Genomic DNA, 26,275 nt, shown 5'->3' with positions numbered 1-26,275 from the left:
ATATTCGTCCTGTTTTCTTATGCATGTTATAACTCGAAGTACCTAGTTATTTTCCTTGTGCCAAAAATGGATATTATCATGTGGTTGAAAGGCGGTAAAATATCTGTATTTCGGAACATGAAAAATCAATTCTGAGTTGGCATTTTATTTCGTATCAAGAGCGCATTGTGGTTTACTCAGAACATATAAAAATTTCTCATAGTGGAGGGCCTTCTTTCAATTGAAAAATTAGTAGAAAGACGAGAGTGCTTTTACAACTTAAAAAATAAAAATGAATAAATATGAATGGAAGACAGGGTTTGGCATTCAATACAACAACTCAAACATGGTTGCTGCTCAATCGACTTGAACTCTATTGCACTTTCGGTGTATGTAAAAGAAGCACGAATTTACAACAAACAAGTTTCTTCCTATTTTTCTGTGGCTGTTGGACTTGTATTCGGAAACAAGGTGGACACTTCTGAGAACTGCATCGTTATGCAAACTCCTCCCAACAGATGTCATGGGGAAATAATCGAAGAGATGAAATTGCAAACTGAAACAGATCGACAATCGCAGCCGTAAACCTTGAATATCTTGTTCACAGGTTGATTTCCCGATGTCATTCTGGTCGGAAAAGAGTGGCGCTTATTAAGTTGACGAAAAAACTAGTGTCTTTCCGAGCACAAAGGTGATCAAAGATAGTTCGATGAAAAAGATGGTGTTGAGGAGGCCTCTATCGACTGTCCATCCAAATATTGTGATCCCCCCATAATTAGTTTGCAAATACATCACTGCATTGGAGAATAAAGCGATGGAGCATGAGACAAAGGACAACCCACAGAAGCCAACTACGTGAAAATGAACAAAAGAAAACCATATATGACATGCAGCAAATGATACATCACTAAAAGTGCCTCCTGTTCAAACATGAAAAAGATAAACAGTCCTTGAATTTTCAAAGTTCAAAAACATTTGAACTAAAATGCCCACTGATTAGCTGATGGAAGAAAATCCCCTGAGTTAAGGTAAGAGTTCATTTTTGCAGGACAAGCCAACAACACGTTTCATGGGTTTTCAGCCTCGAAGCTTGTATATGAACCCTGGAAGGATTGATAAGCTTGTCTATGATGTTGCTATAGTATGTGTAGACATGAAACTAACAAAGCGATATCTGGTGCTTATTCACTCAACAATCTCACTGTGACCAAACTATACATCAACATTTTATTTGAGTGTTTTAACACATGATCCATAGTCAAATGATGTCAAATTGAAGTGAAGGAAAGTAGCTAGCCTTTTGCTTCCCTTTGTATTCATATGCATTTGTTAGTTGATTTGTCTCTCATTATAATATTGTCTCATGTAGATCATAGCATTAAAGGAAACATAAGCCAATTTTTATTCTTATAAGTTGAAGAATGTTACCAAAAGCTTGTCTCCTGTGATACGAGGACATATATGAAGCCAGCTGGGTATTTGTAGGCATTGCAACGTAATCCACTGATTCCAGATCACTCTCAGAGTAACTAATATGCAGTGAGTTCAATGTGTTGGCAGCCTCCAAGTTCAGCGCACTGTTTGAATTTCTGTTTTGAGATGTCTCATTAGAACTGCATGTTACTAATGCATGCCATCTACTGGCAACTGATGCTATGCCTTGGGCTCTATGGGAAATTCTGGTCGCCGCATGCAGAGAAAGACTAAAGCCAACAACCTGAACAATTGTAGAGACCTGGAAATTTGGGGCAAAAAAGGGAAGGAAATTTAATGCGTTGAACTTAATTACTGCAGAATGTACTGAGAAGCAAACACACAAAAAGCACGAAACTCACTGCAAAATCTCCGCCATTTATTAAAGTGATTTTTCCACTGTATCCTGTGGTCTCAAATAGAGTCACAAACTGGCTTGCTGTGACAACTAAGAACTGCAAAAGAAGGAAGATCCGGAACCTGTGGCTTATTTTAGAGAGATGATACCGCAGACGAATATGCTCCTCCATAAAGATCAACACATCAGATTCCCTTTCCAAGAGCCTCGCGTAATCATCAAAGTGGATAACTTGCAAATTGCAGACCAGGTGAAACAAAATGCTGGCTGTTAGAGTGATTGTACTCACATAGGCCCATGACAGAACCAAAGCTAATAAAATAGCAACTGACACCCCCCATGAATCATGACGGACATAGATCATGCGGACAACCTCACGTACAGTCTTCAGAAGAAAACATGGCAGTGCCCACCAAATGAGCAAGCGTAAAGAACCCTGTGAAGAAATGGTATCCAGGGAAATTCTTAGCATAGTAAATTATTGGAAACTTCTGGCCAAAAATGTCTAGACGTTTAAAAATAAACAAATGAAATAGTTAACTAACAACAATGAATCTATACTTGATAAGTCTTTTCAATATTTGCAGGCTGCAGTTAGTGAAAGAAAGAAAGTTACTTGTTGAATGGATAACAGAAAGGTGAATGTGCTATGCCTATGGGCCATTGATGAACAAATATAAAATTGAGAAAACAAGAAAACGAAAGACTTCAGTTATGCTTTCTGCAGGTTTCGAAGTAGAAAGGAAGGATGCTGAATTTTGGTAAGTACATTATGTTGCATACCATGTAATCCTACTTGTCATTAGGCCCTTTACAGAGTTGTATGAATAATATTTACTCATCAAGGCCAAAAGGTGACAACTTTGGCTCACATTCAAGACTATAAATTTGAATTACCAAATTTCACACAACTATGAAACTGCCCATAAGATCACATTTGGGATTGATATATATATGAAGCAAAGCACGACAACCTCTTCATAACACAATCATCAAGCAAACCATTTTAAATAAGCAGCAGCAGCAAGAAATATATCAAACACTAAACGATCTTACCTTTATCTGCTTAATGTAATCGTTTCGAAATCGCAACATATGGCCGCTATAGCGGTCGACAAAGAGGAACCTCCGAAGACCATACTTTCGAAGATTGTGAGAGAGGCAGAGCAAAGACACCGTGGCAAGACACGCCTGCGAGCCGACGATAACGAGCTCGAAGCTTTTTATCTGATACTTCTCGCAATCCGAGCAGTTGAAGAGCTCAACCGCAAGCACTGGAAGCATCACACCTATGAGCACAAGAGCAGTCCAAGACATGGCAAGGCTTAAGAAAGAAGATTGACTGAAACCCAATAGAGTGAGAGAGGTTTCTAGCCATTGAAGGGTTTGGTCCAATTGGGTATCTTTGTATCCTTCTTCTACTCCTTGGTGGTGGTTGTTGTTGTGATTAGAATCAAGAAGAGGGGTGTTTTGGGCTGGTGGCTCCTCTGTTTTTAAACAAGGATTAGCCATGAACAACTTAGAGCTTAATTGGGGAGACGAAAGTTTTGATTTTGATGGGTTTGGAGCTAAAATGGTAGCAACCCAGTGGAGATTTTGGTGCTATAAGTAGGAAAGTTCAAAAACCATTGACATGTTCAGCCTGTCGGATTGAGAATCAGATCAGTCAGATCAAACCCAGGTTTCAAGTTTTTTAAGTCCCTTTCCCTTTCGTTCAGGAAGCAACTAATCAATCAGATCACCGAACGTAACAATAATATTTAAAAAAAAAGACTGCAACGTATGCCAACAAGACCAAAAGAATCGTTTGAACAGAAGGCTCGTTATTGAATTTGAGCCGTTTGATCATTGGGGGGAAGAAATAGTCTATTCGTAACCGTAGGATTTCGGTGACTCTTTCCGGTGAAGGTTTTTGTCTTTTTGGCCAATATACTTACCTGGAGACCTGGGAATTGGAATCTCTTTCCAACTTTTTGCCATCTCGAATTCTTTATTGTGAAGAGAAAATGATGAATGAGTATGAGTGACAGGTATCGGAAATAAAAGGGACAAAAATGACTCATTACAATTGTCGGATCTGTAATCTGACTGCGCTTTGCTTATGCGACACTCGGATGCAAATACATAAAACCAAATTTGTTATTCAGGATTCTTAAACCACAAACCTTTTCCAATTCCAAGTCTCGGGGTTCCCGCCAAATAAATACTTGTTTCTGTTTCCATAGGCCTGTTTGAGCTGAGCCAATCCTGGCCGCACACACTGGAGCAATCACTGACCCAACCCATGTGAAACTAATAAGCAAGATTAGGCCGCTTTTATTGGGGTTTAAGTTTAATAATTGGTGGGTTAGTGACTAATGAGAGGGTTAGGGAGGGTGGAATTGTTTTGTTTAGTGAGTTGGAGTGCCATGATTGAGAGAGTGATGCTTTTCTTTTTTGGGTTACGTGATGAGATAGTGAGAATTTTGTATAAGTGGAGGAAGGTGTAATTGTAAATAGGGAAAGAGAGTTCTTGTGCAAGAAAGTGATTCAAAATTTCATATTTACTTATACGGAATTATGGAATCATAAATCGGGGAAGTCATAAATTGAGAAGAGAATGAATGCATATGAGATCAATAGCTCTCCTAAATGAATCTAATTCTTAATTTTTCAGGTATTAATTCATGGATTTTAATATGGAACTTGCGTAAGTTTTTCATTTCCTTATGTTTAGAATTTGAATAATTTCAATATCTGTGTCACACAACCACATAAGAAAGCCTCAATGCATAATTTCAATACCCATTTGTTTTTTATAATAATTATTTAAAATATATAAATTTCATTAATCGATGTTTCTTACGGATAGACTCTTCTTTTATTTTAATTAACAGACTATGAACTATGCTTGTGTTTAGCTTTTGTCTTTTAGGTCCGGACCCCCCATTTCCATTCTTAAATAACAAGTTGTCACTAGAGCCGCCAAAGGAATTAACAAAATTAACTAGAGTTAATTACCTTGTATTAAATCTTGACAATGCCTCACTAGTATAATTTTGTTTCGAAAATTAATTATAATTTGAAAGCCTTCTTCACGAGTAAGGGAAAAACGTCTTGTTGTTTGCCTTTAGCTAAGCTCCACCACACATCTCAGCTAACATTTTGGGAAAGCAAAAGCGATCCATGAGTAAATGATATGATAGGATCCCCAAAATATATACAAAGCATCTTTTGACGAGATGTTACTAAAAAAATATAAGAATATACAACATTTCTTTATGTGATTGACAAGTTATTTGTTATCCTCTAGGAAGTTATCGAGCTGTTTGTTACAAAGGTTCCACTTGGATTGGTTTGGACAAAATTTAGGGCCAGTTTGGTATTATTTTTACTTAAAAAAAAAAATAGGCTTGTCTAATATAGATTCCTACATTTTCTATTTCTTAGACATATACCCATCACTCTACAAATCTATGTGTAAAACCTAATTTTAAATTTAAATGACTAGTAAGATATAAGAGGTCATAGTATTCCTATATTTTTACATCGTTACCACCAGACTTCATATTTTATTTATAATTTATTTCAAGTATTTCATTAACTGCCATAATTGTAATTAATACTCCCTATTAATAACATATCAACCACCCCATTTCTTTCGGTTGTCATTCCCTCTCACATATTGGCCCCTAAAATTGCAAACCAAAAAAAATTATATATGTAAATTACATATCCAATAATGTGCCTATGAAAAATATAAATATAAATATATACGTATAAAAATATAAAAATATTATTTTAAATAAAATATAGGTATATTATTTACCAAAAAAATTTAAAAAAAAAACTAAGTCAGTTACTTTGAAATTGAAATTTCTGTACATTTTTCATAAATTAAAAATAGGTACACAATAATTTATAGAAAATATAGGTACATTATTTACTCATAGGTAAATTATTTTACAATATACGTATGAATGTGTGTAGGTACATTATTTGGAGAGGAAAAATAGGTTCATTTATATATATATAATAGGTACATTGTTTTACTAGGTACATTATTAGAGAAAAAAAATAGGTCCATTATTTGGAGAGAGAAAATAGGTTCATTTAAAAAAAAATTGTTTTTCATAAAACAAACAATAAGATCAAATTATTTTTCATAAAACAAAAAAATAGGTACTTTATTTAGAGAAAAAAGGGTACATTATTTAAAGAAAAAAATAGGTTCATTTAAAAAAATGTTTTTCATAAAACAAACAATAAATAGATTATCAAAATATTTTTCAACATAATTAGAATATACACTATTATTCATAAAACTATAATAAAATAGATTACTAGTAGTATAATTCATAAAAGGAAAACAACATAATTTTTTTATTAAATAAACCAAAACGTTAATCACATGTAGATTACTAATACGTTAATATTGAATTTAATATTTGATTTCAAATAAGTTTCTAAATTAATTCCTACATCCATTACAACCATTTGAAGATCTTTCCAAATTCAATGTGTGTCATTAGTTACACCCCCACATAACACGTTAACTTGTAAATATGGGTAGTTTTGGAATCCGAAAAATATAATAAATCATATTTTAAGCTAGATTAGGTAACTTGCTTACTTGGATCCTAGTCATAGGTTTTATTTGAAAAAATTGGGTATTTTAAATAGAAAAATAGAGGAAAGGGTTGTAATTGATTAAAAATGAATTTTATGGTTCTAATCTCAATTTACTATAAAAAAAAAATTACTTATGCTGTGCTTTGAAAATAATTAGCTGTAAAGTAAAGCAGCTCCATATTTAGTAAACAATATTTTTAAAGTGTTATTAATACAAAAAGCAATATTAAAACCGTTTGGTAAATTTTAATATGAAACTGTTGTAACTATGAATAACGACTAAAATAATAGACATGATTTTGAAAGTGTTATGCATTATTCATGTGGTGGTAGTGGTGGTGATGGAGGTAGTGGTGAAAGAGATGTAGGTGAAGGTGGTAGTGAAAGAGGTGGTAGTGATGGTGATAAAGGTGGAGGTGGTGGTGGTAGGGATGGCGGTTGTTGAGGTGGAGGTGGTGATGGTGGAGATGGTGGATGTTGAGGAGGAGGAGGTGGCGGTGGTGATGGTGGTGAAGATGGAGGAGGTGGAGGTGGTGGTTGTGGCGGAGGAGAGGATGTGGTGGTGGTAGAGGTGGTGGAGGTCGTGGTGGAGGTGGCAAAGTTGGATGTGAAGGTAGAGGTGGTGTCATTTAAAAAAAAATTAATGATGGTATTTTGGGAATTAAAAAAATCGTTAAAGGCTCATACATGCTTCTTTTGAAAGCAACTTTGAAAAGCGGCATAGCCTGCTTTTAAAAGCTGCTGTCAAAAGACCATTACTTTTAAAATAATCGGATATTTTAGTTTTACCAAACACCTTAAACTGCTTAACTTTAAAGTGAAGCAGGTTTTTGGCAAAAATAAGCAATCCCAAACAGGTATATTTAGTCTCATGTTTGGGATTGCTGTCACTTTTTTAAAACGTTGCTTCTGTTGTACTTTGAAAATAATTAGCTGTAAAGTAAAACATGTCCACTTTTGGTAAACAATATTTTTTAAATGCTGTTAATACAAAAAGCAGTGTCAAAACAGTTTGGTAAATTTTAATATAAAAATGTTGTAACTGTGAATAATGACTAAAATAAACATGATGTTGAAAGTGCTATGTGCTAATCATGTGGTGGTAGTGGTGGTGGTGAAAGAGATGGAGGTGAAGGTGATGGTGGTGATGAAGGTGAAGTTAGTGGTTGTGGTTGTGGTAGTGGTGGTGGTGGGGAGTTTATTTTTAACGTCTCTGGACAAACCCTAACATGACTAACATCTAAACTTAACATCTCTAGAAGTTTATTTTTAACTTCTTCCTCCTCTGCATGTCTGCATCGCTCATCAATATTTTTTTTCTCCAATCTTAGAACACAATAACATTCTTACCAAGAAGAGTATGACCATAACAAGAATCTTCGAATAAGAAACTAGCTCCATGGGCATAGGAAATTAAATCATTAAGTTTACCCAAATAATAGAAAACCTAGAGTGAGAAAGAACATATAAGTCATGTAAAGAAAATATAGAAGTAGCAAACTCTACGTTTTCAAAGAAAAAAAACAGGGAATTTATGCCCACAAATGATGAAGAGAGACAATTCCACTTTTTGTTTGCAAGGTTTTGTTATCGCATTTTGTTCCTCATTCAAATGCCATGTTTGGCTGTTGAGAAATTTCGGAAGAGAAACGAAAGTTTGGAATTTGAATCTCATTTGGTTTGAGGGTTGTGATTTCTCAGCAACGAAATGGAGCATGTGGGGTTGGAAGGAGAGATGATGACACTGATAATTGTACATTTGAGAGAAGTTAATTGCACGGGTACAGTCGTCATATCCACATCACCTAATTTGCTGAATTATTAATTGTGTAATTTGGAATGAATTGATGCAAGTTATGCAAGTTAAAGTTAAAAAGGTATTAGTTGGCTCCTGTTGTTTCTAAGTTGCAGAGGAGGAAGAAGGAAAAAAAACTTCCAAAGACGTTAAGTTTAGGTGTTAGTTAAGTTAGGGTTTTTTTAAATTATTTTTAAGTAAAAGTAAATTGGTTTTTTTAATCATTTTTAAGTAAGAGTAAATTGGGTTTTTTAATCATTTTTAAGTAAGAGTAAATTGGGTTTTTAATCATTTTTAAGTAAGAGTAAAAGGGCAAAATGAGTAATCAATATCATTTTTATCGTTTACATATGGGAATTAGAAAGCGATAAGAAAAATACGACATGCACACACATAACATGTTTTAAATTACTTAATAGTTGACATTTCATACTAGCCAGTGTCCCTCCTACAACTAGAAATTAGAAAGCGATAAGAAAATGACGCATTCGACAAAATGCAAAGTATTTCATAATTCCACGTTGGCTACTGTCAACATACATTTAATGTCACACAACTAACTAATTATGACATTTCATATTAGACAACTGGAAGTATCCAAACCTAATTTGGATACCTCCATTTCCCAATTCGAATTCTCAAACTCATACTCAAATGGTGAATAAGGCGGATGAGCAGACTACCATTAGCAATAGCAGCAGCGCCGCTATTGATCCAAAGAGCGGGTTTTGCTCAACCACCAAGATCTTCCACAGCCTCAGGCCCAAAGCTCCTCTCCCTCCCCAAAACACGCCCCTCTCCGTCACCCATTACATTCTCTCCCATCTCCAACACTCTCCTCCCCCGCCTTCCACTCCTGCCCTCCTTGACGCCGCCACCGGCCTCCGAGTTCTCTACCCCGAGTTCACTCGCCGAGTCCAATCCCTAGCCTTCTCTCTCCAATCCCAACTCGGCCTCTCTCATGGAGATTGCGCCTTCATTCTCTCCCCCAACTCTCTCCACGTCCCCGTCCTCTACCTCTCTCTCTTCTCCCTCGGCGTCATCGTCTCTCCTTCCAACCCCGCCAGCTCCATTCCCGACCTCTCTCGCCAAATCCACATCTGCAAACCCGCCGTTGCCTTCGCTACCTCCGCCACCGCTCATAAAATCCATTCGCTCCGTCTCGGGACTGTTCTCCTCGACTCGGCCGATTTCGAGTCCATGATGACGTCTCACGCCGCCGCAGAGCCTCGCCGAATTCAAGTGAGCCAATCGGACACCGCGACGATTCTCTACTCGTCGGGGACGACCGGGAGGGTCAAAGGCGTGGCGTTGACTCACCGGAACTGGATATCAACGTTGGCCAGCGTCTACGCAGTTCGAAGCGCCGCCGCGGCTTCTCCACAAGCCGTTGTGGCTCTCTGTACGGTGCCGTTTTTCCACGTGTACGGGATCGCGTTCTGCCTGAGGGTTTTGGCTGTGGGGGACACGCTGGCGTCGATATCGGGGAGGTTTGATTTGGTTGCGATGATGAGAGCTATCGAGCGGTTCAGAATCACCCACGTGGCCTGGGCCCCGCCGGTGGCTGTGGCCGTGGTAAAGCACGGGGATGGGAATGAGACTGGCGGCTACGATTTGAGCTCGCTGCAAGTGATCACTTGCGGCGGTGCTCCGCTTGCGAAGAGTGTCATCGACAAGTTGAAGAAGCGGCTCCCGAACATACAAGTAGCACAGGTCAGTGTAAAGATATTGCATGTTCACTATTCAATATGTTGAAAGAGCTTGAAGATTTTAACGACATTGAATATGCTGTCGTTTTGTTGGGGGCCTTGTGGTGGGCTGTGGTTGTGCAGGGATATGGGCTAACGGAGACAACGGCCCGAGTGTTTGGGGCAGTGGGCCCGGAAGAAACGCGAGTGGAAGGAGCTAACGGAAAGCTGATGCCAAATATTGAGGTCAAGATTGTTGAGGCTGACACTGAGACTGGCATTGGGTTGCCTCCTCTGATGCAAGGGGAGATTTGGGTTAGAGGACCATGCATTATGAAAGGTACGTAATGTTGGTTTTTACACAAGCGATATTGAGGGTGAAGGATTTGAACACATTATCTGCTCTAAATTACTTGAGCTACGAGCCTCTTAGGCTGCGTTTGGTTCATGGGAAAGGAATCTTGGGCATGGGAAATCAATTCCTTTCCCATGTTTGGTAAGTCAGGCATGGGAAAGCGATTCCTAGCACATGGGAAAGTAGGAGGGAAAGTGAATCCTTCCTTCCTCCTTGGGTTTCACTTTCCCTTCCCATGGGAAAGTAAAACTAGCATTAAATACAATTTTTTTTACTAATTTGTCCTTACTAACAATTCATAATTACAATTTTTATCCAACAATTATTGGTATTCTTTTTTTTTTTATAATAGGGGTACAATTGGGAAACTAAACAAAATTTGTTTTCCATTCCTACTCAAAACAAACATGGGAAAGAAAATAAAGTGATATTTCCGGATCACTTTCCCGGCATTACCAAACATGGGAAAGGAATCAACATTTCCCATCCCTTGGGAAATGACATGGGAAATGATTTCCCATCAAATTCATTCCGTGAACCAAACGGGGCCAGTAATGTTAATTTTCTAATGGAGTGTTTTTTTCATTTTTAATAATGATTATCTTTTAATCTTTTAATTAATTAAATTACTGTAGGTTACGTTGGTGATGAAGAAGCAACTGCCGCAGCTTTGGACTCGGAAGGATGGTTAAAAACTGGAGACCTTTGTTATATTGATAACGATGGTTATCTATTTTTTGTTGATAGGATAAAGGAATTGATTAAGTACAAAGCCTACCAGGTTTGTCTGCTTTAAACCTTGCAAATCCATCAACTAAACTAAAACTAAACATGTTTTCTACTTTGCTTCAATGGAGTTATTTATGAAATGCTGAGGGTGTGTTGCTTATATATCCGCATTAGGTTGCCCCGGCAGAGTTGGAGCATCTGCTTCAATCCCATCCAGATATTGTTGATGCAGCTGTGATTCCGTACGTAATTTCTCCTGTCTCATACTGTCAATCTGTTTAGTATCGTTTGAATGTGGCGTGGCAGCTGTTTGAGCTTCTTTGTAAAACCATATTTCTGTTGCTAGCAGGTACCCTGATGAAGAAGTAGGTCAAGTACCCATGGCCTTTGTGGTGAGGAGCTCTGGAAGTTTCGTTGACGAATCGCAGGTCAAGGATTTTATTGCCAAACAGGTGATTAAGATATTCTCATGACCTGATCATACCGTACAAGGATGATTTCACCAATTTTGATCACACAATTTTGCATGAAATTATTAGGGCTACTAAAATTTTCTCTGTCAATTTTAGGTTGCACCTTATAAGAAAATACGACGAGTCGCATTCATCAATTCAATACCAAAGAGTGCACAGGGTAAAGTGATGAGGAAGGAATTAATCAAACTTGCATTATCCAAGCTGTAAACTCCAGTTTCTTTTCTTCTGGTGTTACATTTAGATTTGTAAACTCTAGAATGTTAATATGATTGCCGCAGTATCAAAACTGTTTGGTAAATTTTAATATGAAATTGTTGTAACTATGAATAATGACTAAAATAATAGATATAATGTTGAAAGTGTTATGCATTAATCATGTGGTGGTAGTGGTGGTGATGGAGGTAGTGGTGAAAGAGATGTCGGTGAAGGTGGTAGTGAAAGAGGTGTAGTGATGGTGATGAAGGTGGAGGATGAGGATGTGGTGGTGGTAGAGGTGGTGGCGGTCGTGGTGGAGGTGGCAAAGTTGGATGTGAAGGTAGAGGTGGTGTCATTTTTAAACATTAATTATGGTATTTTGGGAATTAAAAAAATCATTAAATGCTCATCTATGCTTCTTTTGAAAGCAGCTTTGAAAAGCGATATAGCTTGCTTTTAAAAGCCGATGTCAAAATGCCATTGCTTTTAAAAGGGTTTAAAATAATCAGATATTTTAGTTTTACCAAACACCTTAAACTGCTTAACTTTAAAGTGAAGTAGGTTTTTGGCGAAAATAAGCCATCCCAAACAGGTATTTAGTCCTATGTTTGTTTCATCTAATCCTAGTCTAAAATGAGATTGCTAATACCGGGCCCACCAAAAATACCTCCTTAGGAGGAGGGCACTAATAAACCCTTGTGGAAAGGGAGGATTAACTAGTTGTATGCTCACCAATGTTTAATATACATATATACACGTATACTATAATATACATATATACACGTATATATATGTATATAATCTATGTAATATGTATAATCTATGTATATATAGGGTTATTTACTCAAGTGGTCCTCAAACTTGTACACGTGTTGTAGTTTGGTCTCTCAACTAAATTATTCTTTCAAACGGTTCACCAACACTATATTAATCAACGAATTGGTCCTACCATTTTATTTTGTTAATGTTGCCTTCAAATACAGAGGTAAAACAATCTAGTTAAATAAAATACTAAATAAATTAAAAACTAAAAATCAAAAGAAAAAAACCTCTCTCCCTCTCCCACCTCCTAGCCCCTAACCCGATAACCATCGCCCCAGCGCCCCATCTTTTCCTCCCCAAATCCCACCCTCCCTGTCCCTTCCTCCTCTCTCCCTCCATCTATTTCTTCCCCCTTTCTTTCTGTAAAAAAACCTAGACCCCTGTAGGTGGTGGTGGTATGGTGATGGAGTTACACTACCCACTCAAAGACCTGCAAAGAGGAGTGAAAGGCTGTTGCAGACCCACAATGAAGAAATGGGCATAGAGAGAAAGAGGTTGGAAGAGAGAGGTTTGGTGGGATGGTTTTTTTTTTTGGGGGGTTACTTTTTGTCGTTGTTGTTTTATTATTTTATAGTTTTGAATTAATTTAAAAAATAAAGAAAATATCATGTTATTTTTTTAATAACCCGATCATAAATTATTATTTAATTATTAAAATATTCAAATAAAAGACAATTTTACCTCGGGAATATTTTAATGGGTTTAAAAATTGACTTTTTGTTCGGGAAAGAATTTGGGGATTCTAGCAGTACCATTTCATAGAGCTCGTCTCTTGAAGAAAAATGTGAACCTCCCAACTTAAGTTCATCACCACTAATTAAATAATGGGGTTTTATTATTTTAGGTTCGACCCATTCGAGACGCAAGTCTCTTAATCACAATCCCTTGCTTCAAGGGAACACCCTTTGATTACATCATAAAGAAACAGAACGTGCGTGTTTGGTTTTGCGGCTGCTCCCAAATCCAACCTCAGGGTGCCTACGTATTCCTCGCGGGAATCAAGCCACTCGTAGTCCAAAGAATTGCAATGAATGATTGACTCATTGCAAAAGGAAAGATTTGTATGAATTTGATTGAGAAAGTGTTTGAGTGAATTTAAATTTATAAACCTGGGATTTAATTTTGATGTGTGTTTGGGGTGAATTTGGTTAAGAATAAACCAGAGATTCTGTTTGGATTCGAGATTTGGGCGGTTGCATTTAGATTGAGTCTCTAGATTGCCTACGTATCCTTTCGAAGGGATCAAACCAATGTAGTTCGGAAATGATTTGTATGGAGAGAGATTTGATTTGTGAGAATTTGGTTGATGTAACCAGTGATTCAAATTTGGTTGCAGTTGTGTCCAGTAGGATGCTAGACTGCCTACGTACCCTTAATGGGATCAAATCGACGTAGTTCCAAAATGATTTGTGTGGAGATTTGATTTGTGGGAATTTGGTTGATATAACCAGTGATTCAAATTTGATTGCGGTTGTGTCTATTAGGATGCTAGACTGCCTACGTATCCTTGATGGGATCAAACCGACGTAGTTCCAAACTTAGAAATTAATGGGTAAGTGTGCCAGCCCACTAATTTAGAATTTGTGTCTTTGGGACAATTTAGAGATTTTCATAGGTAGATGACCTATGGGAAAAATTGAAAATTAATGGGTAAATGTGGCCCACTAATTGAGAATTTGTGTTTGAGAAATTTGAATTTAATCTCATTGAAATTTGCATGGGTAGATGACCCATGGGAATGATTGGAAATTAATGGCTAAATGTGGCCCACTAATTGAGAATTTTTGTTTGAGAGATTTGAATTTAATCTCATTGGAATTTTCATGGGTAGATGACCCATAGGGAAAATTGGATGGTTTTGTACCATCTTTCTTTTTGTCAATGTCCAAGAAAAATAGTGAGCAATTTTTATTAGGCTTATTTACTGTAGTGCCCTCTGAAACTTGGATCAAATCTCACTTTACCCCCCCAAAGTTAAAATGACCCACTTTCATCCCTTGACCGAGGTTTGGTGATCCACTTTGCCCCCTGCCGTCAGCACCATTCAAACTCTGTTAAATCTGATGACATGGCAGGGGTGTTTTTGTAATTTTGTATATAAATAAAAATATAATTAAATAATTTTAATAATTAAAAATATAATTTAATAATTTTAATAATTAAAAATTAAAATAAATTTAAAAAATACCACTGCCACGTCATCAAAGTTAACAGAGTTTTGGATGGAGTTGACAGCAGGGGCAAAGTGGGTCACAAAACCTCGGTCAAGGGATGAAAGTGGGCCATTTTAAGTTTGGGGGGGTAAAGTGAGATTTGACCAAAATTTCAGGGGGCATTACTGTAATTAAGCCTTTTTATTAACCCACTAATTTTCTAAAATTGACATTTACCTTTGGACCCAAATATGACTATGAGGATTTTTTAAATTGATCCATGAACCGTATAATAGGAAATTTGGGCCTTTGTAAATTTAATCAATATTTATTTAGTCCACCCATTAAATATTATGGACTTTTGAGAATAATGAGCAATTATTTTGGACAGCCCATTATTCTATTTTGGGCCTTTGCTATTTATTGTCAGTTAGCCCACGAGGAAGGAGCCCAAAAGAGCTTTGGTCCACCAGCCGATTGAAATAACATGATAGCTATTCAACTCTTTGTAGAGTTTGTTTCCAAGTAAAATCAGACCTTACACTCCTATATTTATCCGGAATACTTGAGATCAGTCCAAAATGAGAGCAAACATTGTATCTCTTCAGCCTTTAAAAGTCACAATTGGGACGGAGCTTTTGCAAACAAAAGTAGAAAACCAACAAAAAGGTTGCCGCAACTATCAAGAGGTTCCCAGATTTTTTGTCTTTTTCCTCTTTTTTCCTTAGCAACACCAAGTGGCTGTGTACGCCACTTTTTCCCTTCCTCCTTTCTTTGGTTACTTTTCTTGTTTTGACTTTTCTTCTTCTTCTTTTTCCAACCATAGATATATGTATATTTTTATATTTTCTTCTTCCTTGTTCACACTCCAAGCCGCCAACTATTCTTCAATTTTTGTTTGTTGTTGCTCTTATATGCTGCCAAAAAATTACGTGGTTGTCCTTTTGTTCATTTTTCTTGTTTGTTGTTGCTATGTGCGACAACACCAAGCTACCAAAACATGGCTGTCCTTCAATTTTTGTTGTTTGCTATTGCTATGTGTAGCAACACCAAGCTGCCCAGAAAAAAGCGTGACTGTCTTCAACTTCTTTTCTTTTTAGTTCACGCCTCTGTATGCACCGAACCTTATCCAAACAACTGATTTATTTTTTGTTTTGTTTTTGTTTCAGAGCAGTCCAGACACAGAAGAAATCAGTGTGCCTTTACTTTTTTTTTTTTTTTTTTTTTTTTTTTACAGCAAGAGAGAACGTTGATCAGGTTCACCAAAGGCAGAGGAGAGGTATAACCCATGGATTTGAATCCAAATAATTTTGGGGTTTCTCACCTATGGATTTGCATCCAAGTAATTTTGGGGTTTCTCACCTATGAATTTGCATCCAAGTAATTTCTGGGTTTCTCACCCATGGATTTGCGGCATGCCATGCCCAACATAGAAAAGAAAAATAAAGATGACAAAATACCTATAGAACTTGGAAGTAATTGGCGGGTTACCAATTTTGGGTCTCCCATACGACGAGTTCATCCCTCAAAACGAAGAATTATGCCGTAAAGACTTGTATCATTTGAGTGTTGGCGAACTTTTGAGAATCCATGCATAGTTACACATTTTCCATCAGAAAGGTTAAGTTTACTGCAATCACTGGGTTGGGCATTTTTTCCGAGGCGAAGCTGTATATGGTGCTACTGGAAATGGCAAGAACATAATTCCTAAACAAGTAGCTGAGGCTAGTAAACTTCCTTTGAACATTTCTCACGAAGGTCAGCTGGCTGCTTTCTTAGCTTTTTGGCTTAGCCATTTTGTCATGCCTACTAGCAAGGCCATAAGGCTTGAGTGTTTCTATATGGCAAGTTTGATGGCCCATGGGCTCAAGGTTTCACGTGCTCCAGCGGTGTTAGGTGTTATTTACCATGCTCTTGGCACAGTTGCTACTCACCTTAGAGGCCTTGGCCTGACTACACGTCGATGTGACAGTGACTTTCTAGCATATTACCCTCTTCTTGCTAGGTACAGCCAAATCAAGGCCAAGTATGTTGACCCCACTTGAGCTAGGATAATCTTCAAAAGAAAGTCTGTGGTTTATCGCCCCAGTGTCTTCCTTGCTCAAGAAGATTATATCATTTTAGACACAGAGACACTAGTAGATGATATTTTTGAGTACTTGATTTGCATGCGCTCTGCATTTCTTCCTGCAAGGGTGGGTGGCCATCTTTGGTTGGAGCCTTATTACGCAAACAGATTTGCTCGCCAGTTTGGTTTTGACCAAGGAGTTCCAGCGAACAAACTTTTATTTAGCGTCTGTGAGAGATAACGATGTGGGATTGAAAAATTGGCAAAAGCACAAGCCGTCCTCCTTCGCATGGATACGACAACACGTTTTTATGTTCCGCGCTCTACCCGCATAGGCTCGCTCTTGGTGGTATTGTAGATGGTGGATGACTGCATGTGCACCTTACATGGGATTTTCTATGTCAAAAATTTTCTCAGTTGTAGACAGGCACGTCCAAAAGAGGGACCATGTTTTTGTGATTGATAATTTGAAACGTATCTCGACAGGCATGGGCAAAAAAGGCCTCAATTCATCTTCACCTCCTCATGGTGCTTCTTTGAGCAGAGGACACAAGAAGAGAATTCGTAATGCTAAAGAGCAACATTCCTCAGGGGTTAATCACGTGATGCACCCAAGGGTTAATCGAGACTCACACCTCAAAAGGGCACGCCATGAAAATCACAACAGGGTTGAGGTTGGTAGCTGTAACCATGTACCTGACGAAGAGAGTTCCAATCCGGTGCAAGGGAAAATGAGATTTGATGACATCTCTTTTCCTCGCGAAATGGAGCCTATTAATGCAGATAACCTAGTATTTGAGGTCCTTTCCTCAAGTGAAGAGGAGAGAATTCTTCATGAGAGTACTAACTCCAACCTGGGTGACAGTGGGTCAGACCCCTTCTTTACATAATCTGAACTTCAACACGTTCAGGATGGTCCAGTCGATGATCGATTTCCTGAAGGTGTAGGGCCCATAGCAGTTGTGCAACCTTTTCAGAATTTGGTATCAGTCGAGAATTTTGTTTGTCAGATTCTTGGGAATGAAGTGAACCAGAGTAGGCGAGAGTTTATCACCAGAGAAATTGAAGGTATCTTCAGCCGACTTTCCTCCTGAGAGACACCTGCTCAACTTCATATGCACCATTCTGAGATCATTATGGCCCTTTGACTTTTGGGGTCAACAGTTGACATTCTTGGGTGTGGTGAAACTGCATTTAAACAGTTCGCCATGCTTGTGGACTGGATTTTTGAGCTTGCCAGGCAACATTCCAAGAGCAGTGCCTATATTGAAGCCTTAGGAGATGTGAATGTTGATGTGATTCACGATTTGATCCGTCAACATGAGGAATGTTTAAACACCAAGCTGGCTCTTGAGACAGAACTTACAAGGGTTGCTAAAGAGATTGAAGACTTGGATGTCAAGGAAGCTACCATCAGGGAAGCAGAAGAGAGAGCTCGCCAGATGCGGGAAGAGCATGAGGCTAAGAAAACTTCCCTTAATATGCAAAAGTTCATTGGAGCATCAGAATGAACAAGCAACATAGCTTCAACAATCCAGAATTGATGCTAAAGAATATCTACTTCCCCAGATCAGGAGCACTCGACGGTCAATGAAGGCCCAAGAGCAAAAGATCCATTGTCTGATCAATGCCCTGTTTTCTTCTTGTAGCGAGCTCTAAGAGATGAGCTTATTATTATTATTATTATTGTTTAGCATGCTTTTTCCCTTCAATAAGTGTTCTTGTAATGTGGTTCATCCACCAAGAATTCGTAGGTAGGCCTTTTTTGTGCATTTTTTTTTCTGCTCTTGTAATGTGGTTTTTCCACTAAGAAAATTTTTCATAATAAAGATTTTGTAGGATTTTGCTTTCCTATTTCCCAGTTTATACTCATGTGAAGTTGGAGTTCTTGCATAGTAAACGGCAGTTTAACCACATGCTAACACCATTGGTGGACAAGAATGAATTTATGATAATTTACGGCTGCACCTAGCTTTTTGTCTAGCTTGCCTACGTACCTTGTGAAGAGATCAAGCCGAACGTAGTTCTCCTTCCTCGAATTGAGGTAATGAAGGGGGATTTTGGGTCTTGTGACTGAATCTAGCTTTTTAGGGAATAGACTGCCTACGTACCCCTTTTGAGGGATCAAGTCAACCGTAGTTCTTTTGCTTGGGCTACCATTTTTGGTTTTCAGCCCACAAAGCGTTTTTTTTTTGGGCTCTAATTTTTTCTTGGACTGCCCTTTTAGGTTTTCAGCCCAACGAGCATTTTTATTTACCCTAACTTTTGCTTGAACCGTCCTTTCGGGTTTTCAGTCCAATGGATTTTTAATTTTTGAACTTTTTTTTTAATAACCATCAGGCATAAAACTTCTTGACGAATTTCCCATTCACACAAGAATATATGCACTTGCCTTCGGAGTTTGACAACTCGTAAGCACCATTGGAGAAAACCTTAGTAATGATGTAGGGCCCCTCCCACTTGGGTTCAAACTTACCATGCATTTTCCTGGTAATGACAAAGGGTCTTCAGACAGTTAAAACCAAATCTCCAATTGAAAAAGATCTGAACTTAACTTTCTTGTTGAATGCCCCTGCAACCTGAGCTTGGTATATTTCGAGCCTTTGTTGAGCTGCCAGTCTTTTCTGATCTAGAGCTTCCAATTCTGCCAGTCTCACATTTGCATTTTCATTGGGGTTTGTTAGCTGTAAAGTTACCCTTAACGATGGCAATTGGACTTCTAACGGTAGAACAGCCTTGGAGCCAAACACCAGATTGTATGGTGTACATCCTGTTGAGTTACGTATGGTCGTCCTATAAGCCCATAATGCTTCGGGGAGGTGTTCATGCCAGTCTCTTTTACTTCCTGAGACCATTTTCTTTAGGATATTGCACAATACCTTATTGAAAGCTTCAGCTTGACCGTTCAACTCTTTGTGGAGTTTGTTTCCAAGTAAAATCAGACCTTACACTCCTATATTTATCTGGAATACTTGAGATCAGTCCAAAATGAGAGCAAACATTGTATCTCTTTAGCCTTTAAAAGTCACAATTGGTACGGAGCTGTTGCAAACAAAAGTAGAAAACCAACAAAAAGGTTGCCTCAACTATCAAGAGGTTCCCAAATTTTTTTGTCTTTTTCCTCTTTTTTCCTTAGCAACACCAAGTGGCTGTGTACGCCACTTTTTCCCTTCCTTCTTTCTTTGGTTACTTTTCTTGTTTTGACTTTTGTTCTTCTTCTTTTTCCAACCATAGATATATGTATATTTTTATATTTTCTTCTTCCTTGTTCACACTCCAAACCGCCAACTATTCTTCAATTTTTGTTTGTTGTTGCTCTTATATGCTGCCAAAAAATTACATGGCTGCCCTTTTGTTCATTTTTCTTGTTTGTTGTTGCTATGCGCAACAACACCAAGCTACCAAAAAGTGGTTGTCCTTCAAATTTTTTTTGTGTGCTATTGCTATGTTTAGCAACACCAAGCTGCCCAGAAAAAAAGCGTGACTGTCTTCAACTTCTTTTCTTTTTAGTTCACGCCTCTGTATGCACCGAACCTTATCCAAACAACTGATTTTTTTTGGTTTGTTTTTGTTTCAGAGCCGTCCAGACACAGAAGAAATCAGTGTGCCTTTACTTTTTTGACAAAGAGGGAGAACATTGATCAGGTTCACCAAAGGCAGAGGAGAGGTATCTCACCCATGGATTTGCATCCAAGTAATTTTGGGATTTCTCACCCATGGATTTGCATCCAAGTAATTTTGGGATTTCTCACCCATGGATTTGCATCCAAGTAATTTCTGGGTTTCTCACCTATGGATTTACATCCAAATAATTTTAGGATTTCTCACCCATGGATTTGTAGCATGCCATGCCCAACAGAGAAAAAAAAAAAAAAGATGACAGAGTACCTATATAAATTTTTTTTCTCTTCTTTGCACTCCTCTAAATTCTCCTCCAGTCTTTTTTTTTTTTTTTTTTTTTTTTTTTTTTTTTTGTAGCCTTTTTATAGGCCAACTAGATAAGACTCCTTTGAAAACACAACACCTTTTGAATTTCAACTGATCAGCTTTTAGCTTTACAATAACAGATATCCCAAAAAATTTGGGAACCCATGTTGGTTTGACTTTATCATCTAACTTTTGTTTGAGATAAATAATAATATTTATTTGGGTGAATTTTTTTGTTTCAACATCGTCGATATCAGTTTTTAGACATGCGGCACGCCCAATTCCGAGTTGAAATTTTTAAAATTGTTACTGCAGCAAACAGTACCGCTATAGTACCTTAGTTTCAGCCCCCCCCCTTTTGCGTTGTTACTATTCACCCACCTAGCACGTCCGGCCACCAAATTCGGCCGGACCGGTACCAAAAACGTCAAGCTCGACTTCCTGTTCCTACCCAACCCCTCAACCGCCGCCACCTCTGCCTTTGGTTGCCGGAATATCAAGAAAACCGTCTGATTTTTATGTAAAGTTTACGATGTTGTTCCGGTGATTCCGGCCACCAATTTCTTCGATCTAGGTATGCTTTCTCATCCTCTCACTATGTTTTAGTTTCTGGTTGTGGTACTTAGGAGAAATTTCTACGTTGTAGTGGTCAAATAAGTGATTGAAAATCTGCCGGTTTTCGGCCATTTTCGTCTACTTTTTGGGGTAGGTCCAAGAACAAAAGTTGCTCCACTCTCTTTGGACACCCATGCCCTGCTGGCGCATGGGCCACTTTTGGTCTAGTCCTTGAGTCCTAAGATCATCCTCATGTCGTTCCGAGCACGATGGTATGCTCGGATATAAATTTGGATATCGTTTGATCGTCGATCGGATATCGCATATTAGGCGATATCTGGGTTCAATATGTTCGGGCCGTTGGATCTAGGCATTCATAGGATCGTGAATCGAAGCCCTGGATGTTCCGATTCAATAAGTTAAAGTTTGCGTTTTACGATACCCGTCCGATCATACGATCGTGAGTGATCCGATCGTTCGATTTGGATCAAACTTGCAGGGTGGGTTTAGAAAAGTGTGTTGCACCTATAGGAACTCCCGGATTGGTGATCGGAGGTAGTGGGCCCCGCGGGCCGGTTGACCAAGTTTGGATAGTTTGACCCCTCGGTTGACCGTGAGTCTTCCGAGGTATCTTCTCCCTTTAAGAAGTTCTAGAACGACCTTATTAACGAGTCTTAACTATTAGTGGAATTATGTTGATTTTGGAGGGATTTTGGGATTTGTCTTTATGTTATCGTATGGAATTCTAGGTTATTATTGTGACAATGAAAGATATGGAATGGGTTTAGATTGGAAATTGATTTGATGTGGGATTTTCTTTAAGGGTTATTACTTTTCATTGATTAAATTACCATGAAACCTATTATGGGTTTATATGAATATGGAATGAGAATTGTTGGCGCTAAATCTGAACAGATAGAGATGAGTGCAACTTACAAGTGGGATGGACGATCAAGAGATCGATTGGATGTTGGATGCCGATTCTTCCTGTCCTTGGATGCCGATCCTGAATAGAAAGAAGTCGGGACTCGTAAGGTCTATGGAACCGGTGTGGAACCAGCCTAAGACCCTCCGATGCCGAAGTAAGTTTGTTGTTTTAAGAGCTCTTGCTGTTGACCATATAGAAGTATAAAAGTCAAGCTGAAAAGTCTTACCCCTGTATTGTAGTGGGAGGGGCATACTTATAGAGGGCATTTAGTATGCTCTTAGAGCTCATTTTCGATGTGGGACTCGTGGGAGGGCCCTATGAGGTTGACACGAGTCCTTAGATATTTCAGGCGGGTGCTTCGAGGTTGATTCTGCAGAATCGGTAGGGGATACCGATTGTAGGCTGTGTTGGGCCCTGTAATGATCTTTTGCTGCTTTGAGACAATATCATCAGTAGCCTATGCCGATTGTCCGAGGCCTTGGGTGCTTGGGCGAGTTTATGAGATCCACGTGTCGTTGTACGAGTGGAGGGTCAGATATGGTACAAACAGTAGTCCCCCAAGTTGCCGATTGAGAAGCTTCTCGGTTGGGGACTTGAATGTGTATTCGGCATTCTGACCCGGACACAATGGTCCCATAATTGCCGATGGTGGTATGTAGTCCCCCAAGTGCCCAAGGGAGTGAGCTTGGATAGGAGACGGCATGATGTGCCGGTTGTTGCAAAGGGGCGAGTGAAAACTCATGAATATGCGGCTGCCGTTCGGCACGAGAGGTGAGTGAGAACTCATCAATGTGCGTCTGCCGTTCGGCACGAGAGGTGAGTGAGAACTCATCAATGTGCGCCTGCCGTTGGTTAGTGGAGTTGTGCTCGAAGGTGGCTAGATCTGCCACGTTCGGGAAGTTGAAGCGTCTCCGAGGATTGGAAGCGTTGCAACTGACGTTTGGTCTCTCCCATGCATGCGTGACACGTGTCGGCATGGCTGTGAAGAGCCGCGTCGTTTCGTATCCCGATGCGTCGCTTCGCTTCCCGATGCTAAATCGGCCTTATAAATGTGAGGAGAAGACGAGAGTACAAATACTTGGAAATTTTGAGAGCAAAGAGAGCTTGTGAGAGGCGATTTCCGGCAACCGTGCTGAGGCTGAGCAGGCGATTTCCGGCAAGTTTGAACAAGGCGGAGGCGATTTCCGACGAACTTGAGCCACCGTGCAAACAAGGTATGTTGCCGTGTTTTCGTATTCCCATGGATCAAAGTGTTGAATTGCAAGAATTTATGTTTGAACAATGTATGAACAAGCATGAACACGCATGAACACGTATGAACGTAGTGTTTTTAGGAGGTAGAATAGGATTTGGATTCTAGCACAGCCCTTAGTGTACGTTCGTGTGTTGTTTGTAGATGTCAGATACCGAATCCGAGCGTAGGCGTAGTCCGAGGGCATACGAGGATGAGTCGTCCTCGGGGAGTTCTGCCGAAGAGAGTGGGAGTTCTGAATCTGCGAGCTCTTCGAGCTGTGAGATAGTGGAGGGGGCAGGAGGGCGTGCCGAGGCTGGGGGTACTTCAACGAGGGTGCCTGGGGGTGATGAGCCTTCGACCTCGGGTCGTGAGGCCGATGGGGGTGGTGTCTCTGTTGCCGTTCCCGGGGAAGGGGTGCTGAGGGTCGTCAGGGGTAGGCAACGGATCCCGATGGCGAAGCCCACGGAACCTGTGTTCGGAGTAGATGACTTAGAGCCGAACACACTGACCGAATCCGAGTTGGCGAAGATTCGGTCGGAGTACAACATTCCGGAATCGGTAGGGATGCGAATTCCGGAGCCCTTAGAGTCGCTAAGTGACAATGACAAGGGGGTGGTCTTCTTCACAGATGTGTTTAAGCATGGCCTTCGGCTGCCGTTAAAGCATTCGGTGCAGAAGATCCTGGCGGCGATCGGTTATGCGCCAGGGCAGTATAACCCAAATTTTTGGATTACGCTGCTCGGGACGATCACGGCGTTCAGCTTGGCCGGTGAGGGGGAGCCAAGCTACGAACAGTTCGCCCAGCTGTACAGTGTGACGAGGGCGAAGAGTGCCGATCATGGAGGGTGGGTTCAGTCCAACTGTCTCTCGGCAGGGCAGCGTGGGCACTTTGTGGTGGGGGTGCCGAGCTCTCAAAAGACGTGGCGCAAGCGTCGAGTGATTGTCTCCGGTGATTGGGAATCGGCACCCGGAGTTATCGTTGAGAGGAGGATTCCTACGTCCTTCCAGACAGTCGGTAGGGTAGAACCTGCCGTTCGGCAGGGTTAATAGTGTTGTTTTGTTTTTTTTTTTTTTTTTTTTTTGTTTTTTTTTTTTTTTTTGGGTACTGACCGTTGGTATTTTGGTTTCAGTGTCCTTGAAACGGCCGGCCGCACCGATCAGAGAGATTGAAGCAATCGAGAGGGTGAGAGCGAAGATTGCCGAAGAAGATCGGTTTTGTAAGGAGCTGCTCTACTTCCGGAATCTGTTCAAGGCAGGCCTGATCGGTAGGGCCGAACACGATCGGAGGGTGAAGGAGGAAGAGGAAGAAGAAAAAAAGGCAAAGTAAGAGATGCCGTTCGGCAGGGTCGGTGTTTTTTTCTATGCTGCCGTTTCCTTTTTGACTTCGTGCTTTTCCTGTTTTGCAGTGGCAGGAGGGAGGCCTATGAGCGAGGCGACGAGGAGGCGTCTGGAGGGGCAAGGGGCGCCAAAGACGAAGAAGGTTCAGTCCCCCGGGCCGAAGAAGAGAAAGACGGCAGGGCCAGCGGGAGGGACGTCGGCTGATGAGCAGACGGTGGCTGACCGCCGGAGGGAGAAGAGGGCGGCGGAGGCAGAGGTCGTTCGGGAGGCCCACCTCCAAATGACGGGCAAACGGCAGATCGAGGGTCCCATCGATGTGACGCCGTTGCCGAAACGGCCAAGGGGCCCAAACGAGGGGACATCGGTGTTGATCCCTGATGATGAGGTGGAGGGAGAGGAGGGACCGGTTAACATCGCGTGTCCTCGGAAGGCTGTGCCGTTCATCAACTGTATGATTGACGGTGCTCAGATGGAGCTGGCTGAGCTGGAGCAACTGTCAACGAAGACGTTGCGTGAACAAACCGGTCGGGCCTTCCGTCTCCAAGCAGCGGTAAGTGTAGGATTTGTAGCTTAAGGATACTTTGATTCGGCATGTATTAATGTGTCCGTTGGTGTGGCAGGCTAATATGGACATGTGGCTCTGCGCGAAGCGAGCTGTGAATGCTGCCGAACGGTACCAAAAGAGATTTGAAGAGGGCCGTTCGAAGATCGCTGATGCCGGAAAGATGCTGCAGGAGGCGGACCAGCGTACCGAGGAGAATGCGGCGAAAATTGCTGAGCTGGCGTCGAAGCTGGCGGCGACCGAGCTGGACGTGATGGCTGCCCATGAGGCGAAGGCAGCGGTAGAGGTGGCGATGGATGCGGCCGAGCGGTCGCATGCCAGGGAGCTAGTAGAGGAGAAGGCGAAGGCCGTTGCGGACTACCGATCGTCGGAGGAGTTTACACGTTTGGTGGATAGAGAGGTCATGGAGCAATGTGACGACTTTCTCTATCGAGTCAAACGGTATAATGCTGACAAGAAGCTGAACCTGAACTTCCTCCGGGATCCACCACCGCTGCCGGAAGGGGTGACCGAAGAGATGGTGGAGGCCTACAAGGGCGAGGATGCCGAGGCCGAGGAAACCGACGACACCGATTCAAGCAGTGGGGAGGAAGGTCATCCCGGGCCGAGGGCTGCCGTTACGTCTACTGCCGAGCCGTCGACTGATCCTGTGCCTGCGTCAGCTGATGTCGATGTTGTAGCGACCGAAGCCGATCCACCCACCTCGTAGACTTTTTGTTTTTAACATTTTTGAGCGTGCCGAACGGCGTATTGTAAAGACAGATGGCCCTTCTGTGGCCCCTTATTTATCAATGTTCAGTTTGTTTCGGGTTAATGTGCCATGTCCCTTAATTCTGTATGTGCGCATGTCGTATGTAGAGTATGTTTGACATAATATTGCTGAATGGTAGTGCCGTATGTATAGAATAGGGAGTTCCAAATTAAACCGATTACAAAAGTTGATGACCGAAGGTATGATACAGAGGTGATGACCGAAGGGGCGTTCACTTGTAGTAATATTTGAGATGTTCTATATTCCAAGGGTGGCCG

The 26,275-nt window shown here is 40.5% G+C and overlaps 4 protein-coding genes across 4 annotated transcripts; 2 read left to right on the top strand and 2 right to left on the bottom strand.

Moving 5' to 3' along the window:
• Positions 1–171: 171 nt before the first annotated feature.
• Positions 172–3,917, bottom strand: LOC110753110 (zinc finger CONSTANS-like protein (DUF3537)). Its single transcript, XM_021953920.2, has 4 exons — positions 2,867–3,917; positions 1,815–2,246; positions 1,408–1,714; positions 172–773 (listed from the first exon to the last, which is right to left on the bottom strand). The coding sequence occupies exons 1-4, from the start codon at positions 3,320–3,322 to the stop codon at positions 631–633; spliced, it is 1,338 nt and encodes a 445-aa protein (XP_021809612.1). The 5' UTR covers positions 3,323–3,917; the 3' UTR covers positions 172–630.
• Positions 3,918–8,809: 4,892 nt separating this feature from the next.
• On the top strand, positions 8,810–11,829 carry LOC110753122 (4-coumarate--CoA ligase-like 9). The gene is made up of 6 exons (XM_021953933.2): positions 8,810–9,929; positions 10,049–10,244; positions 10,895–11,040; positions 11,163–11,230; positions 11,338–11,440; positions 11,558–11,829. Exons 1-6 carry the CDS (start codon positions 8,871–8,873, stop codon positions 11,669–11,671), a joined length of 1,686 nt encoding a protein of 561 aa, XP_021809625.2. The 5' UTR covers positions 8,810–8,870; the 3' UTR covers positions 11,672–11,829.
• A 7,380-nt stretch (positions 11,830–19,209) lies between these two features.
• On the bottom strand, positions 19,210–19,557 carry LOC148297773 (uncharacterized). Its single transcript, XM_088248199.1, has one exon. It carries the CDS (start codon positions 19,555–19,557, stop codon positions 19,210–19,212), a length of 348 nt encoding a protein of 115 aa, XP_088104325.1.
• Positions 19,558–24,964: 5,407 nt separating this feature from the next.
• On the top strand, positions 24,965–26,190 carry LOC148297772 (uncharacterized). The gene is made up of 2 exons (XM_088248193.1): positions 24,965–25,234; positions 25,305–26,190. Exons 1-2 carry the CDS (start codon positions 24,965–24,967, stop codon positions 25,953–25,955), a joined length of 921 nt encoding a protein of 306 aa, XP_088104319.1. The 3' UTR covers positions 25,956–26,190.
• Positions 26,191–26,275: the final 85 nt, after the last annotated feature.

The sequence above is a fragment of the Prunus avium genome, chromosome 1, assembly GCF_965620075.1.
Source record: "Prunus avium chromosome 1, drPruAviu1.hap1.1, whole genome shotgun sequence".
NCBI classification, from domain to species: Eukaryota; Viridiplantae; Streptophyta; class Magnoliopsida; order Rosales; family Rosaceae; genus Prunus; species Prunus avium.
The sequence above is the reverse complement of the archived record's forward strand: the minus strand, read 5'-3'. Positions and strand labels throughout refer to the sequence as shown.